The sequence below is a fragment of the Fusarium redolens genome (genome assembly GCF_020744475.1).
Source record: "Fusarium redolens strain MPI-CAGE-AT-0023 chromosome Unknown BKA55scaffold_32, whole genome shotgun sequence".
Lineage (NCBI taxonomy): Eukaryota > Fungi > Ascomycota > Sordariomycetes > Hypocreales > Nectriaceae > Fusarium > Fusarium redolens.
Genome location: NW_025763695.1, coordinates 292,395 through 307,893, shown reverse-complemented (window position 1 = coordinate 307,893; position 15,499 = coordinate 292,395). Strand labels below are relative to the sequence as shown.

Genomic DNA, 15,499 nt, shown 5'->3' with positions numbered 1-15,499 from the left:
AAATATTAGTATATAAGTTATAAGTTTTATAATTATTTTTTCTTAAGTTTATAAAGTAATTTTTAAAGGTATATTTAAGTATTTTTAAATTTAATATAATTTAAATATTTATTACTTTTATAATTAATAAAGCTTTAATAAATTAAATTATTATAATTAAATGCCTTAAGTATAGCCAAAACCTAGTTATATATATATTAGCTAAAAAGCCTTATTTATTTATTAACTAGCTTTAACTTTCTTTTTATAACTTATTTAAAAAACTAATATATTAATAAAGCTTTATTATTTATAGAAATAATAAATATTTAAATTATATTAAACTTTAAAAATACTTATTTATACTTTTAAAGGTTAATTTATAAATATTTAAAGGAAATAAAATACTTTTAATTAAAAACAGGTTTAACTTTATTAAATTAAATAAGTTTAATATTTTTAATTAATTAATTATATATTTTATTATATGTATTTAATTAATTAAAGTTAGTTTAACTTTTATTAATTAACTTATATAAAACTTAATATAAATCTTTTATAAACTTTATTTTTATTTTATATTTATTTACACTTTATATATAAATTTTTTATTTTTATTTATATATAAAAAGAAAAAGAAAATACCTATTTTACCTTTATAATTATAGTAATAAGCTACTTTTTATATTAATATTATAAATCTAATAATTATATTATATATACCTTATAAAAGTTATGTAAGGCATTAGCTTTAAAACAGCATATCTATACTATAACTAGTTAATTATTTCCTTATTATATTAAAATAATAAATATTAAAATATAATATCTTAAGAAATAATACTTTAACAATAACTTACCTATAAGATTTATTATTTCTTATATAATTACTGTAATATATAAAATATATTTATTAGTATTTTTTTATAAATTCTAATATATTAATTATTAATAACGCTTCTTTATATTAATTAAGCCTAATATATAATAAATATATTATTAAAAAATATAATACTCTAATAATTCTTAAATTATATTTTATATAATATACTAATTATAAACTTAATATGTCTTAGTTTCTTATAGTAAAAACTTAATTAATATATATTAATAGCTTTTATTTAAATTAATTTATATAATACTAAGTAATAATAATATAATATCTGTTAACATTAACCCTATATAATAGTAAACTATAAATACTAACCCTTAAGGGTAATAAGCTATAATACCTACTTATTTTATATTTATTTTATAAGTAGTAAATAAACTATTAAATAACTATTAAATAAATAATAAAAACAACTTATCTTAAAGCTTTAATAACTTAGAAGTTAAATAACTTTATAAACAGCTTAAAAATATTATTAATAAAATAAATAAAATATACTAAATAATAAAGAGTTTTATAGCCTTATAATAATAATAAAACTAAAGTATATAAAGTACTTAGTAAGAACTAAATAATAAAGCCTTAATAATAAATATTAAGAAGGATCTTAAAGATATCTTTAAGCCTAATCTGCTTAAGCCTTTTAATAAAACCATTAATAAGTTATTTATATTTCTTATATAAAGATAAGTATTTAATATATATTTCTTAAACTGATTTTATTATAATTTTATAAGAGTTATATATAAAATAAAACAAGTATTTAAAAATATATTAATATTAAAGAAAGGAAATATATTAATTTTATAAAATAAAACAATAAATCTTAAATAATAATTAAGAGAATTAATATAACTAAGTTAAAACATAAGTTATATAACCCTAAAAGTCTTAATAATAAATATAACTTATTTCTAAGTAAAGAAGTAATTATTAAGAAATACTACTTTAATTTAATATTAAAATAATAGCTTATTCTTAGATATATAATAATAATTAATATATAATATAAGTATATAACCTAAAAATCCCTTACCTTATAATATTTCTATTTAATTAAATATCTTTTAATAACTAAATATATCTAGGTCCGTAAATAAAGCTAGAATCCTCCTTGCCCTTTAGGCCTTTTAAAATTAAGTTCTTCCTTACCTTTTATATTACTTTTTAAATTACTTTTATAAAAAGTAATACTGAAGAGGCTTTTAAAGGAGCTAGATTATATCTTTTAACCTAGAAATTATAATATTAAAGCTTAATATATAGCTATAAACTCTAATACCTCTTAAAAAGGTAATTAAGCCTTCTTTTTCCTAGACTTTAAAGATCTTAAAAATAATAATAAAGACCTAATCTTAATTTAAATACCTTACTAAATAAATTAAAAGACATTATAATAGCTCCTTAAAGTTAATTATTAAAGCTCTTTATTATCTTTTTAAAAGAACTAAAGTAATAATATATAAAATTACCTTATTAATAATAAAAAATAAAAAACTTTAATAAATAAATAAAATATTAAGTTAATATTATAAATAAAAAAGAATTAAATTATAAAAAAAAAAGATAATAATTATATAAGAAGTATTATAAGTAATTAATTAGATAAATATTAATACCTAAATAATAATAAAATTATTAAGAAATAGTAATTATAAAAGGTTAATTAAATTAGGTATTTAGTATTATAATATATATAGTAAAGGCAGATATAATATAAGAACTTATTAGGTATTTTTTAAGTTATTTAGGGAAGAATTTAATAAGTAAAAGCTAGCCTTTTTAAACTATAACTTAAGCTTTTAAGTTATAGTTTAAAAAGGTTAAAGAAAGTAGGTTATATACTTATTTAGGTTATATACTTCTTATATATATTACTATAAGTAAAAAAAAAAAAAAAAAAAAACAAATATCTAAATAAAAAAGACTGAAATATAATAAAATTATAAAAGACTTTAAATTTAAAGAAAAGAAAAATATTAAATAGGCTATTAAAATAAATAAAGGATTTAATAAGAAATAATATATAACTAAAAGTTAAATAATAAAACCTAGTTTTTATATTAAAAATATATAAGAATAATAAAAAAGGTATTATAATAATTAAAAAGAGAAATAAATTAACCTTAATATAAATACTAAACTAAATATTAAAAGACTTAATAAAAGTATTAACTAAGTATTAATATAAATTATATATAAAACTTAAAATACTTCTTAAAATTTAAATTTAAATAATTATATATGATTTGTGTTTAATAATAAATAATGTTCTTATTAAAACTATTTTTAAGTAATTTAATAAATATTATAAAAACTTAAAGTATTTTAGTATAATAAAAATATAAAAAGAGCTAAATATTACGAAAATTAAATAAAAGGAAATATAAATAATATAAAATACTAAAATTATATTTTTATTTAATATACTTAGATATTACTTAATAAAGTTATAAACTTATTACTTATTAATAAATAATATATTATATTTAATTAATTAAAAACTAATTATTATTTTATAAAATATAATTATAAAGAAAATCCTTATAAATTTAAATTAAAAATAATTAAGAAAGTTTTTTTAATAAATTTAAAAGAAAAATATATTATAAATAAATACCTTTCTAGATATAATATACTTACTTTTTAATAATTTAAGTAATACGATAAAAAGCTATGAGGTCACATTCTCAGGCGGGTCTTGGTGCTTAGCCGTCCAGGATATGCTAATGGCTAAGGATGAATGTCACTGGTAAAGTAGCCGACGGTTCCTTCAGATTGTATTATCTCATAATTATTGCCCAGCATCTGGTTCTTGACTGTCTTGTACACCACCACTGACCTCATCTTTGGCCGTTTCTAGCTGGCATTACTAACGACACCTTGCGACCAGAGCCAGCGGCAAACATCTCTCCGTTGATGACTATTCTCCTGCGTGTCTTTCCGTTCATTTTCGCTGGTCTGTTCTGTTGTTCCTCCTCGTCTGCACTGTTAAGCCTTTAGTCAACTGGGCAATGATAAAGGATGACAAGATACCACATACCAGATAACCCTGCGAACAGGTAATTCCTTCGCTGTTGTGCAACTACACAGAATGCGCATGTGTCCCGCTCACAGGCTCAGTACAGGTTTCTCGACAGGTCCCAATGGTCATTTCAAATCCTTCAAAGCCGCTCCGCTGCTGGGTCGTTGACGTCGTGAAGCGGCTCATCCGTTTTGGGGTCGCTGATCCCCGGCTCCGAGCCGCCATCGATGTGGTGGAGAGACTTGTTCATCTTGACCTCTGGCTTTGGCTGACACCTGATGTCGCGGAGAAGCTCCTCCACCTTGGGATACCTAAACTCCACCGTGAACCCAAAAGACTTCTTCAGTCTTCTCACCATGGATTGTCCAATCGTGCCAGAGTTATCAAGCGTGTCTGCCGCCTCGCAGAAGTTGGCGTCACCATCCCAACCTTGTCCTTCTGCAGCAACGCCAGAGTTAACCCACTTCCGAATTAACTTATCTTTGAAAAAGCACTGCGCGAAGTCAACGAGGAAAGGCTGATATGTAGAAGCTTTGACAACGACATTGCGAGGTGAGCTGTCGTCTAGGATGATGCCGCGCTTGTTGACCTCATATGTTGCGTCAATGGCTCGCTGAATGAGTGATGTCCAATCTTCCTGTGTTGCAGGACGAGTTTCCTCCTCAATAAGATCATAAATATTAACACTTGGATGTGTTCGAAGAGGATTCCGTAGACAGTTTGGTAATCTTCTTTAGGGGACGCTGGAGTAGCTCCTGGTGCGACGACGCGTACCAACGCATATAGCTTTGGAATCGAAACACCTTCAAGGTCTTTCAAGCGCTCGTAGACCTCAGCCTCGGTTCTGAAGTCCTGATTAGTGATCCTCCAGAGCGCCGCTTCAAACCTCACGATCCCATCAGGCCCCTCCCGAATCTCTGCTAGAGTACTAGGAATTTCCGAAGTGGCCTCATCCCGATCCATCTCTTCGAGAAAAGGGCCCATGGCGCCTTTCTTTAGGAATGACTGGTAAGCGGCTTCGACTTGGGTGGTACAGGGGATATGTTGGTCCCAATATTCACGAAAGTCTGTCCCGCAGCGACGATCGTAGACCTTGAGAATGGCGTGGCGATCGTGGAAGCGGACATGCATCACGGGAGCCATGGTCTCTGTGATAAGCTGTTCAACGACTACAGGGATGCCGTTTTGCGAGATCGACCAGGAACCGCTGTTGCCTTGGAGTATTTGCAATGTTATGACACTACCCGCCCGGTATTTGGCTGAACTGGTTAGCGGTGAAATGGCAAAGACGACGAAGAACTTACGAGGGCCGTCTGAAGGGGCCGACATGTCGAAGATGAGAGAAAGGATTCGGTGATGAAGATGATGAGCGCTACTGGTTTGTTATGTGAATGCGTTGGGTGATGAGTTGTGTTGATGTTGTTTGGAGAGGAAGTCTTGGAGGCACGTGCGGAGGCGAGCAGAGCAGTTGCTCCGAAATGACAGTGACACTCTGAGCCACGCCCTGACACTGTTGACCTGTGCCATGGGAGGTGACAGATGCACTGAATAAAGAACACTCACACCCCAAGGGAACAACTAGCCTCTCTCAAAATTGTGGAGCGTTTGTGCCAGTTGCTGTGATATGTTTAGCAGTGTCGGTCAGTTCAAACGAATCTTCCCTTCTACCTTTCGCGACTCTATTCAGGCCTCCCCAGTCCCCAGTCACCAGTCACCAGTCACCTAGCAACACCACTACGCAAGCTATGTTAGTAGGCATAGAGCACACTCCAGTCAGCATAGAAACCGTTCGACCGAGAGCAGTCAACCAAGGTGTCTCTGAGCGTCTAGGAGAATGCCAAGTGTTTCACCTCGCAGGCCATGTATGTCCATGAAGATGACCCCTCCAACAGCCTCTAAGTATATAAGATTGGAAAGAAGACTTATTTAGAATCTCCGACTCGCAAAGAATGAATCCTCGGGAACACTCGCAGTTTCTCACGTATCTTTCCGCCTGCTACACTGGGCAGATGAAGCAGTATAACCTTGTTCACCAGAGCATATATCTCACCAGCGCGTATCAATTACCCAGCTTTGCTAATATCATCGGCACGCTGTTGAAGGTTAGTGATCAAAGCAGCATGGATATGGGTAGGATTACGTATGAGAGCATGAGGGATGTGGGGATGAGTGATGAGAGCATGAGTTGGGGTTTGTATAAGGCTAGTAGAGAGCTGCGTGATGAATGCTTTCAAGGCGCAGGAACAGGGGAGAAAATCCTGTACGCGAAGAAGTTCAATATTGAGTAACACGCTCGTGTTATTATAAACAGGAAAGGCTCTTGTTAGGTTGAGAATGCGAGGGATATTGTGAGGACCCTAAGAGTATCGAGGAGGGTCCGGAAGACGGAGCATATCTACAGTGGACTCCTTATGTTCATTTCCCTGGGTAAACCGGCCACAGCATGCATAATAAGGCATTGTAGAGTATCTTTGAGTCACAATGCATACTTTATGAGCATAGCCTCTGTCCTAAGGTGTTGCGATACATTGTTCGTTGGCTCTCCGTTCGAAAACAAGGAGTGAGCGTTGATCTTCATTACCCTGCGTATAAAGTGCAAGAAGCCAACATTGAAGTCGGGTCACCGGGCATGAAAGTGTAGTATGTAATGACTCAACCCATGAAATTTCAAGGCTGTGCAAAATGGTTGGAAAAGTCGTACTCTGATAGGACTGATCATGGTAGATAAGATCAACCATGGTCCCGTTATCAGATTAGTCCAACGCCATTGTGTAACTAATTACCTTCAACATGGATGTGTTGATGGAAGCAAGGTTACATATCTTGACTACACCAATCAATCTTTGGAACCAAGGCGTATCGATGTACCCGAAGATGAGATTTCTCAGCTTATAAAGACATCACCATCCGGTTCGACGCGACTTGTCTTTGTTGAGAATAATTCGCCCGGAATCCTTATACTCCTTGGAGAGAAGCTAGATATTGACCCTTTGTTCTTTGCAGACTACATCCATGTTAGTTTTGAGAATCCAGCAGAGTCATCACCGCCTCCGTCACTAGCAACCCTACCGTCAGCCATAACAACAAGAGATCATATTCTTCTTCACTGCCAGAAAGTCATTGCTCTCGAGGGAACAGATGATGAGCTGAAGACTGTTCCATATTCTTTGAAAACGGAGTCGAATGTTCCGTGTAATATCCGACGGTTGGGCACTCTTCCTGGTGGACAACTGGCCCTATCGCAAACGTGTTGTTCTTCCACCATCAGGAAGATTGGAGACATACGTATCTGTAAGCATTCATCTAGAAAGCAATTTCACTTGTTTAACCGTAATAGGTCTATTCCTCGTGGACCCTCCTGTTACATCTGTTATTCGTTCACTTGGTGAAGATCAGACATCAAAGTACGAAGCCCGTACTTCACATGGTGTTTTTGAAGACTTCCGAGCACCGGAGTCCTTTTCTGCTTTCAATAAATCTCCCTCTGGTGACACCTGGGATAAGACATCAATGATAAAAAACATCATACACTACCTCCAGGCTTGTCCACCGCCGGGATTAGACATGAGTCACTTGACCCCTCCGAGTATACCAAGTATTGGTTACTACCCTATCTATATTACCTTATCCGAACGGAACATCTATAACCACCTGACAAGTCGGCGTTCTAAGCACTATGAGTACTCAGACCAGCTCAAAGCAAGCCATTTGCACGATAAAGTCCTGGTAGATCTCCAGCGCTGGAAAAGACGCAGCAAGAGCGGCCACCGGAAACTGAACATCCTAAGGGACGTTATCAGCTCTCATATCCTACCAAGTGACGATCCACTAGTCTGGAATGGCGCCCTTCAAGATATCAACTATCTTCGTGAGCAACTTCGCGATTACACTCAATCTTTTGAGCAGATGGTCGTGGTAGCGACATCGCTCGTCCAACTTCTCGACTCCCGACGTTCGATGTTGGAAGCTATCAATACGAAGCGGTTGACATTCCTTGCACTTTTCTTCGTGCCCTTAGCATGGGTATTGAGTCTTTTCAGTATGTCCGATGTGTATGTCCCTGGCCATGATCTATTCTGGGTCCATTTTGCTACTGCATTGCCGGTACTCGCCGTCGTGCTCTTACTGTCAGCACTTCCCTACAGTAAGTTCGCTATAGCTGTAGAGTGTTATAAGTCACGACTTCGAAATCAAGGAATGAGGATTCTAGAAGACCTAATCTAAGATATTTTACTAAGGTCATGAGCAGAGAGGTAGCGGCTAGGAAAGGTTTGGTATTTTATAACTCAGATTTAGGATGTTTATATGCCAGCCATGCTGGAGCTCTGTACCGTTTCTATTCCCTCAAGAGAAACCTACTGTAATGGTTTGAACTTGCTATCAGCACTCTCAACACAAGCCTTGACAACCTCATCCAAGTCCTCCTCGGGTAGCCCAAGAAGCTCATTGTGAAGCTTATCCTGAGTTTTTAGCTTTTGACCCTCTGGTGAGAAGATGAAAGAATAATAAGCCTGCACAAGTCCCATGATATTACCAGATCTCCCCATCGCCTTGCCATTGTCGATCCGATCAGCGCTGCTTTCATACTTGATGTCCCAGTCCGCGTCTGTCGTGTCCGTGACGCGCTGGATGCTTCTCAAAATATCCTTCTGGCTGACATAAAAGCTCGAGAGAAAGACAGGCTTGTTTTTGAACTGGGTGATAGTTGGGGATTTATCGTCTTCATCGTCAGGGACCTCTTTAAGACTTGCTAGTGCAGCAGCGGCACGACCGAACTGGGCCAAAGTACTAGTGTTGATCTTTGCTTCGCCGTCATCAAACAAAGTGACCTTGCGGTTATCGATATCAAAGCCCATGAAAGACTCTCCAGAGGGAAAACTGTAGTCGAACCAGACACCTCCTACGAGGAGGATCCAAGAGCTGACGCCGACCCGCTCGATTTCCTTGAGAAGATTGATTGGTGGAGCTGCGGGGAAGAAGTCGTCGACAGAGCCTTGGTTTTCAATAACAACATTGGCGGCGTAGATGTTGGGGATGATGTAGCGGATCCCTGCTTTTCCAGCTGCGCGAACGATGCGATGATGGACTTCTGGGTTGACATTGACGGCGAGGGTTATGATTAGGAGTTGCTGACCATTCAGAGCTGATGCGAGAGACTCTTCGTCTTCATAGTCGACGGGGATAACTTTTATCTTGTCTGGAAGCTTGGAAGTACTGCCGATCCGAGTCAGGGCAGTGATGGTGTGCTTTCCAGTCTTGAGAAGTTGTTCGGTTATATGAGCACCTTGCCGGCCGCCAGCCTGGATAGTGTCAGCAAGAAATGAGTCGTTATGAGACCATGGAACCTACTCCAACAATTGCAACCCTTTCGATGTGATTCGAGAAGCCTGCAGGCTGATCTTTTGCAAACTGTTGTGAAGACATGACTAAGTCTGAGCGTTGAATGATCGTTCTTCTGAAGGCTTGGTGATGTAAAGAGTAAATATTTATTGAGTTGAGGATGAGTTAGGAACGAATGTTGAGAGGCACCTCATCTTATGTACAAGAAGAGAAAACCGAGAATATATGGTTATTCGCGATGTTAAATCCGGACTTCGGCCGAATGTGTTTGGAGTTTAGGCTTTACGACCGTTTTTCGGCCGGGACCAACGGACAAATGATAGCAAAGGCAGTGATAAATTACAAATAAACGAATCCTTCAATAGCGATCTAAATGATGATTATGCAAACACGGAAACCCTGCAACTTCTGAACTTTTGCCAGTGATACTACTGCTCCTCCAAATAATGCTCTCCTGGCTCAATGGTTCTTACCGCACAGATGCTCAGCAAGTCTCAGCGAAAGTGCCGCCAGAGTCAAGGAAGGATTGGCCTCAGGACTAACAGGCAGAACCGAAAGATCACAGACCCATAAATTATCCAATCCTTTCACCTTGAGGTTCGAGTCCACAACACCAGGCCCCTTCGGCCCATCCATTCTCATCGTTCCACACTCATGAGAAAACACCCCAAAGCCCAAATGCTGCGGCCTCAATCCAGGATCAGGACACATTCCCGGATCAGCATACGTAGCTTGGTTAGGATTCAGCCCAACAAAAGCATCACGAACTCGACGGATGATATCTTCCATAGCACACTGAACCTCATGCTTGATCGGTGGTCGACGGATATCCAGCACAGGATCTAATCCCGGAAGACTGAGGACAGAATTCTCATCATCGAGTTTTCCAACAAACTCAAATAGTACACAAATAGTGTCGAAGTTCTCCTTCTCATCAGCCGCATCCTTAGTAGGACTCATGAGGGTACCATCACGACGATAGAAGTGCGTCGTGTTGAGTGTCGCAGAACTTCCAGCGAGGAAGAAATTCGCATTGATCGTCACTGTGACGAGACATTCTTCGCCGCCGACTTTGAGATGTGTTTTAAGGTTGAGGGGCTTTTCGGTGACGTTGTCGGACTTTTGCTTGGCGAAGCGCACGTAGCAGACGTTATGGTCGATGAGACCTTTGCCGACCAGGCGGTTTAAGTGGTCGAGACCGCTGTTGAGGGCGATGGAGGCGGTGCCGATTGTTCCGGCGGAGAGGATGACTTTGGCTTTGCCGACGTCGAGCTCTTTGATGGTGTTGGTGGCTTTGTCTCTGATTTTGAGAGCGTTGACGCTTTTGTTACTGCGCCTTCGTCGTCAGCTGGTAGCTTCAATTTATGAACGGATGTACTTACAAGGTGTTGCTAGCAGTGTGTTGAACAGCGATGACCTCTGTGTTGAGAAGAACAGAGAGATACTGATCGTTAGCATACATGCGGTTGATGATACCCAGAGTGGTACTGTATGCACCTTGGGCGAACTTATAAGGTGCTGGAGCATTGAATTGTGCCGCGATGGGCATGAGACTGAACTTTGATCCCGAGAGGGCATTGTTCAACATTTCATTTGCGTCGCCAATCTCTGAAGCGCTAACTTCATGCTTGCCATCGCCTTCTGGGTAGATGACATCGCCAGGCTGCGAATCGGTGAGGTACCTAAAGGCCTTTTTATACCCTTGGACTTGATCACCCTTGAGGTAATCAACAACATCGGGAGGGAAGAAAGCTCCAAGCGTCTCATCGCCAATCTCCGGAATCCAAGTACCCCAGAGATTCGACCGTCCTCCAACGCAGTACACTGGACCGCCGACATAACTATCAGAGCGATCAGTGCATTGGACCTTAGCTTTGACAGTGTCGTAGACACGCTCGTTACCCTCGGGAGAGTTACTTGCGCCGCGGTTGTAGTAAGGACGGGAAGTATTGAGAACGTGAGTTGAGAAGATAACGCTGCCACGCTCGATCAGCAAGACTTTGTATTGTTGGGATACGAGTTGTTCAGCTAAGGGACCTCCGCCGAAACCGCTTCCTACGATAATGTAGTCATAGGAGTTCAGTTTGGCGAGGAGACAGACGACGTCTGTATCGAGATGAAGGAGATGGTCCATTGTGAAGAATTGACCAATGGGAATGGTCTGAGAGAAGGTGTTGAGATTGGATGAGGGAAAGAGACGACAGAGACTTCAATGACAGAGGATTTGCGTGGTATTATAGATTCACGCCATGTAAGACAGAATTGAGGAGGATGTACCGATTTGGAGCTGACGAATGTGATATTGAGGTGATGAGTGCATAACATCAATCACATCCTTTACGGGAAATGTCAGCAAGCCACTTTTTGCTCAATTCAGCTGAAGTCGATCAACAATGGAACCTCAATATGCATGCAGAGACAGCTGAAGTCAGATCAATATTGAGGTCACTGGTGAGAAGTGATTGGATTGACGCAAATGCAGTATTTGGGGAATGCAACCAGGACAGAGGCTGTATCATGCGATGTTGAACTGTAAGTCCAGTCGGCAGATGTGTTTGAGGCCACCTGCGGTTGTTCTAGATGTGTTTCATTGCATTTAATACGCGGCACGGCACACGGCATGGACCGAGTCCGGTAAATAAACTTGATACGGCGGACTGGTATCGCAACATGTCGTGGATATGATGACTGGAACTTGGTCTCTGGAATGGGCCTCATCAGAGCACAAATGTTGAGAAACATGCAGAGTAGTCTTACTACAATTGGGACATCGAGAGACATAGGACTCGGCCAATTCTATCTGATGAAAAAACGCTGAAGCACAAAATACGCAATATTAATGATTGAGAAAATGCCAATGAGAAAACTTTTCAACGCCTCTTCCAAAAGAATGCCAAGATCAAAACATTGTAAGAAAGTTTAAGAGCACCGGCAAGAATAAACGCAAGCCAGAACTTATCCAATCCCGCAAACAAACCCGTGATATACAAACCAACACAACTTCCAATCGTCTTTGTAATATTAACAACACCCATAGCAGAAGTCCTCTCATGATCCAAAACCCCCGCCGAGATGAACGCCTGTCGCGGCGCATTATCAATCTCACGCGTAACAATTCTGAAAATGAAAATAACAAGAGCTATATACTTGTTCCCAGGCACAGACACCATGAGCAACGAGATGGAATTGACCGTGTGACAGAGAACCATGGTTTGCACCTGTCCGATGGCGCGTGACAGCGGTGACGATGCGAGGTTGAGCACAGAGGAGATTATGCCGGCGGTGAAGGTCGCGGAACCAAGGGCGCCCTCGGGCATGTCGTACTCGCGCTTGAAAAAATATGTCATCCATGAGATTTGTGCGAGACCTGAGCCCACAAAGTCGAGGATTAGTGCGAGGGAGAGCTTCCACATGAAGGTGAAGGATGATGGAGTGAAGAGACGCTTTTCTTGGACGGTGGCGATGACTTGGGCTTGTGTTTGGGTAACAGCTCCGTAGCCGGAGTTATTGTCATCGAGAAGAGGAGCAGTCTCATCATCAGAGATTTCTTCGGGGGTGAGGATGCCGGATTGGGGTGTTGAGCAGGATTCTTTTTGAAGGGGCATTTGCTCGACTTCTGAGCTGAGGAATAATGAGCAGAGGAGTTTGAGGAGGCCGATACCGGCGTAGCTGAGGAAGATGATTCGGTGGCAATCAACTTTTTTCATGCCGTTGTCTTCGAGGGCGTTGATGAGCCAGCCTGTTAGGAGATTACTTGCTGCTGTGCCGAACATGCCTAGCATTGACCACCAAGCAAACATGTCATTGCATGTATGAGATGTGCTGAGACGAGCAATAGCCGATTCTTCAAATGCTTTGAAGGGATCAATCTCATTCGCACTACATCGTCAGCTTCCCCCAATATCACAAACAAAGAGTGAACATACCTTGGATTGATAACAGCAACGATACTCGCAAGAAGCAACAGCCAAAAGTTCTCAAAGAACGCAAAGGCAACTCCTCCAGCACTCATCAACAAAGCACCAACAACAGCTGTTGATCGAACTCCAACACGATCACCGACCCAAGTGAGGATAAAGCTAATAGCAAGATCACCCACGAGCGTCAGCGTCATGAACAGACCAATCTGGGTATCATGAAATCCCAACGCGTTGAGATATAACGCCAGAACAAGGGTCGTTCCTCCATAGCCGAGGAGGCGGATGAAGCGGAGAAGGATGAGAATCTTTAGGTCTCGGCTTGACCGCCACAGAACATCGGCGCCGATACTAGAGAGGAAACGACCAGCTACCGCCATGATAATGCCCTAGAATCTAGGAAAAGGGATATGTACAAGCAAAAAACCTGAGGAGAGGTTGAGATGGTAGTTCAAGTCTTTGCCTCATTTAAACAGATATTTAATTTTCCGATATCTCTCCCCCGTCGTTTTTTGGCACCGTCGATCTTGTCTCGCACGGCCCTTCTTGTCCATGCATGTTCTAGATCATGCGATCGGACTAACCTTGGCTTTCGTCAGCTCCTAAGCAGAAAAAAAAAGAAAAAAGCGCCCCTTCTCAAAGGGGACTGCTACATAGACGAATCATGACCCAGACCGTCCTGCTGTGCGCGTGCCAGAGGCTCCCTTTGGCTAAGACGAGTCATACATTGCACAGCATGTGACCAATGAGGGTCAGGTAGTGTCTGACTTTTTTCTTTGCTACTTGTCATTCTGGCTAAGGTATTCATGTTTGTCTCGCCCGCTGATGCCTTACCGTGGGGGCGTTTACTCTACGGCATTGACCAGATTTTCTCCCTCAGGGGCAGAGACGGGCTATTTGCCTCCCGCACACTACGCCATGCCTCGTATTCTGCAAAGCGCTTCGCCGCATACCCTGCGTAGTCAAAGTCGATAGTTCCGGTCGCTGTCTCAGCCTGGATGAGAGCACATAGACCCCTGCGCAGCGGTGTATTAGTCCTGTGCTACCACTCATCTGTCTGTGAGACAATGAACTTACCAGTAAAACCCAGGAAAGCCCCTGTGATCGTCGACCTGACGCATGAGATGATCCACAGAAGCATCATTGACAGTCGGCACATTGTGCTCCCGAAAGAGTTCGGCGTGGGTCGTTAGATACTCTGCGATAAAGGCGCGTCGGGTTGATGTCTTGGGGAGGAGAGTGTAGTCGCACTCGAAGCCGGTCCATTCGGCGAAATGATTTGCCAGTTCGAAGGCCCGAGGACAGTATGTGGCGTGTCTTGGTGGGTGTTCAGTGTCTTTGTTTTGGGGACATATGTAATGCAGGGTATGACTTACTCGTAATCAATGAACCGAACTGATGCGACATCTATGCCATCACCCGACTCTTGTACAATTATGTTTGCGCACAAAAGGTCACCGTGAGCGAGAACCTGCGTGGGTCAGTCGCAGAGGACGCAAGAGAAATGCAACGACGTACCAAGGGTTCCGACATGTCAGTTGACAACAAGTTATCGGCTAGATACTTGAACTTTTCATGCAAATCGTCAATCTCGGCCTTTGTCCGGTGAGGATGTTTGGAAATAGCATCTAGCCATTTCTTCGCGGTGGACCAAACGCCCGGTTTGTAGGTCAAGACTTCTTTCGCGTCTGCTGTAGGAAGTGTCGCGTGCCACCGAGCCAACTCCCTCGCAACGCCGCGGAAAATTCTTGTGTCAAACATGTCGCCTTCAGAGCAGACTCGCCCAGAGATGAACTGATACGCATGTCCATTTTTGAAGCGAACCAGTGGAGATGAAGAGAGTTGACGCTCGGAGAGGAGCTTGTGTACCCTGAGTTCCTCTGTCGCAAGATGTCACGTTAGACACGAATCCAAAACGGAAGTTCCAGACGAGATGGACAAACAAAGACTGGGGGAAAGGGTACGTACTCTCGCGATCAATGGTGATGTCCGTGCCATCTCCGTAGACCTTGATCAGCACTGCATCTGCAGTGGATGCATCGATGGTAACCTTGAAAAGCTGCCAAATTGTTTTAGCGTGAAGCCCCTGTACCTGGATAGAGGAGGCCAGTATGAGGGAATACTCACGCCATTTGTCGTGCCCTGAGTCAAAGCAGAAATACGCATGTCGTCGATCTTCCGATCGGGGAACAGGAGCGGAAGAAGCGACAGGGCTGATCCATGAGGATCTGACGTATCAAAGACAGTATCCTTGAACGGGATATCCATTCTCCACTTTCGGCAGTTCAGCAGAACAAAAAATACCTATACAAACAAAGAATGTCCAATAAGGAATAAAAAATAAAA

General features: G+C 40.2%; 5 protein-coding genes across 5 annotated transcripts; 1 reads left to right on the top strand and 4 right to left on the bottom strand.

Annotated features, from left to right (window-relative positions):
* Positions 1-4,021: 4,021 nt before the first annotated feature.
* On the bottom strand, positions 4,022-5,039 carry BKA55DRAFT_600040 (uncharacterized protein; the record flags this gene model as incomplete). The annotated part of the gene is made up of 3 exons (XM_046196467.1): positions 4,022-4,052; positions 4,172-4,554; positions 4,584-5,039. The coding sequence occupies 3 exons, from the start codon at positions 5,037-5,039 to the stop codon at positions 4,022-4,024; spliced, it is 870 nt and encodes a 289-aa protein (XP_046041529.1).
* A 1,574-nt stretch (positions 5,040-6,613) lies between these two features.
* Positions 6,614-8,071, top strand: BKA55DRAFT_546834 (uncharacterized protein; the record flags this gene model as incomplete). Its single annotated transcript, XM_046190962.1, has 3 exons — positions 6,614-7,187; positions 7,234-8,023; positions 8,056-8,071. 3 exons carry the CDS (start codon positions 6,614-6,616, stop codon positions 8,069-8,071), a joined length of 1,380 nt encoding a protein of 459 aa, XP_046041528.1.
* Positions 8,072-8,251: 180 nt separating this feature from the next.
* On the bottom strand, positions 8,252-11,422 carry BKA55DRAFT_681581 (uncharacterized protein; the record flags this gene model as incomplete). Its single annotated transcript, XM_046198255.1, has 4 exons — positions 10,619-11,422; positions 9,710-10,566; positions 9,246-9,358; positions 8,252-9,196 (listed from the first exon to the last, which is right to left on the bottom strand). Exons 1-4 carry the CDS (start codon positions 11,368-11,370, stop codon positions 8,252-8,254), a joined length of 2,667 nt encoding a protein of 888 aa, XP_046041527.1. The 5' UTR covers positions 11,371-11,422.
* A 486-nt stretch (positions 11,423-11,908) lies between these two features.
* Positions 11,909-13,691, bottom strand: BKA55DRAFT_628359 (major facilitator superfamily domain-containing protein). The gene is made up of 2 exons (XM_046196895.1): positions 13,163-13,691; positions 11,909-13,115 (listed from the first exon to the last, which is right to left on the bottom strand). Exons 1-2 carry the CDS (start codon positions 13,531-13,533, stop codon positions 12,107-12,109), a joined length of 1,380 nt encoding a protein of 459 aa, XP_046041526.1. The 5' UTR covers positions 13,534-13,691; the 3' UTR covers positions 11,909-12,106.
* A 212-nt stretch (positions 13,692-13,903) lies between these two features.
* Positions 13,904-15,492, bottom strand: BKA55DRAFT_586031 (kinase-like domain-containing protein). The gene is made up of 6 exons (XM_046194520.1): positions 15,281-15,492; positions 15,122-15,212; positions 14,672-15,033; positions 14,530-14,624; positions 14,231-14,470; positions 13,904-14,169 (listed from the first exon to the last, which is right to left on the bottom strand). Exons 1-6 carry the CDS (start codon positions 15,419-15,421, stop codon positions 14,004-14,006), a joined length of 1,095 nt encoding a protein of 364 aa, XP_046041525.1. The 5' UTR covers positions 15,422-15,492; the 3' UTR covers positions 13,904-14,003.
* Positions 15,493-15,499: the final 7 nt, after the last annotated feature.

Coding starts and splice junctions, on each gene's coding strand:
- BKA55DRAFT_628359 (XM_046196895.1), bottom strand. CDS start 13,533: ATGGCGGTAGCTGGTCGTTTCCTCTCTAGTATCGGCGCCGATGTTCTG. Junction 13,116..13,162: donor GTTGCTGTTATCAATCCAAG/GTATGTTCACTC, acceptor CTGACGATGTAG/TGCGAATGAGATTGATCCCT.
- BKA55DRAFT_586031 (XM_046194520.1), bottom strand. CDS start 15,421: ATGGATATCCCGTTCAAGGATACTGTCTTTGATACGTCAGATCCTCAT. Junction 14,471..14,529: donor GTTCGGTTCATTGATTACGA/GTAAGTCATACC, acceptor ACACCCACCAAG/ACACGCCACATACTGTCCTC. Junction 14,170..14,230: donor GGCTTTCCTGGGTTTTACTG/GTAAGTTCATTG, acceptor ACCGCTGCGCAG/GGGTCTATGTGCTCTCATCC.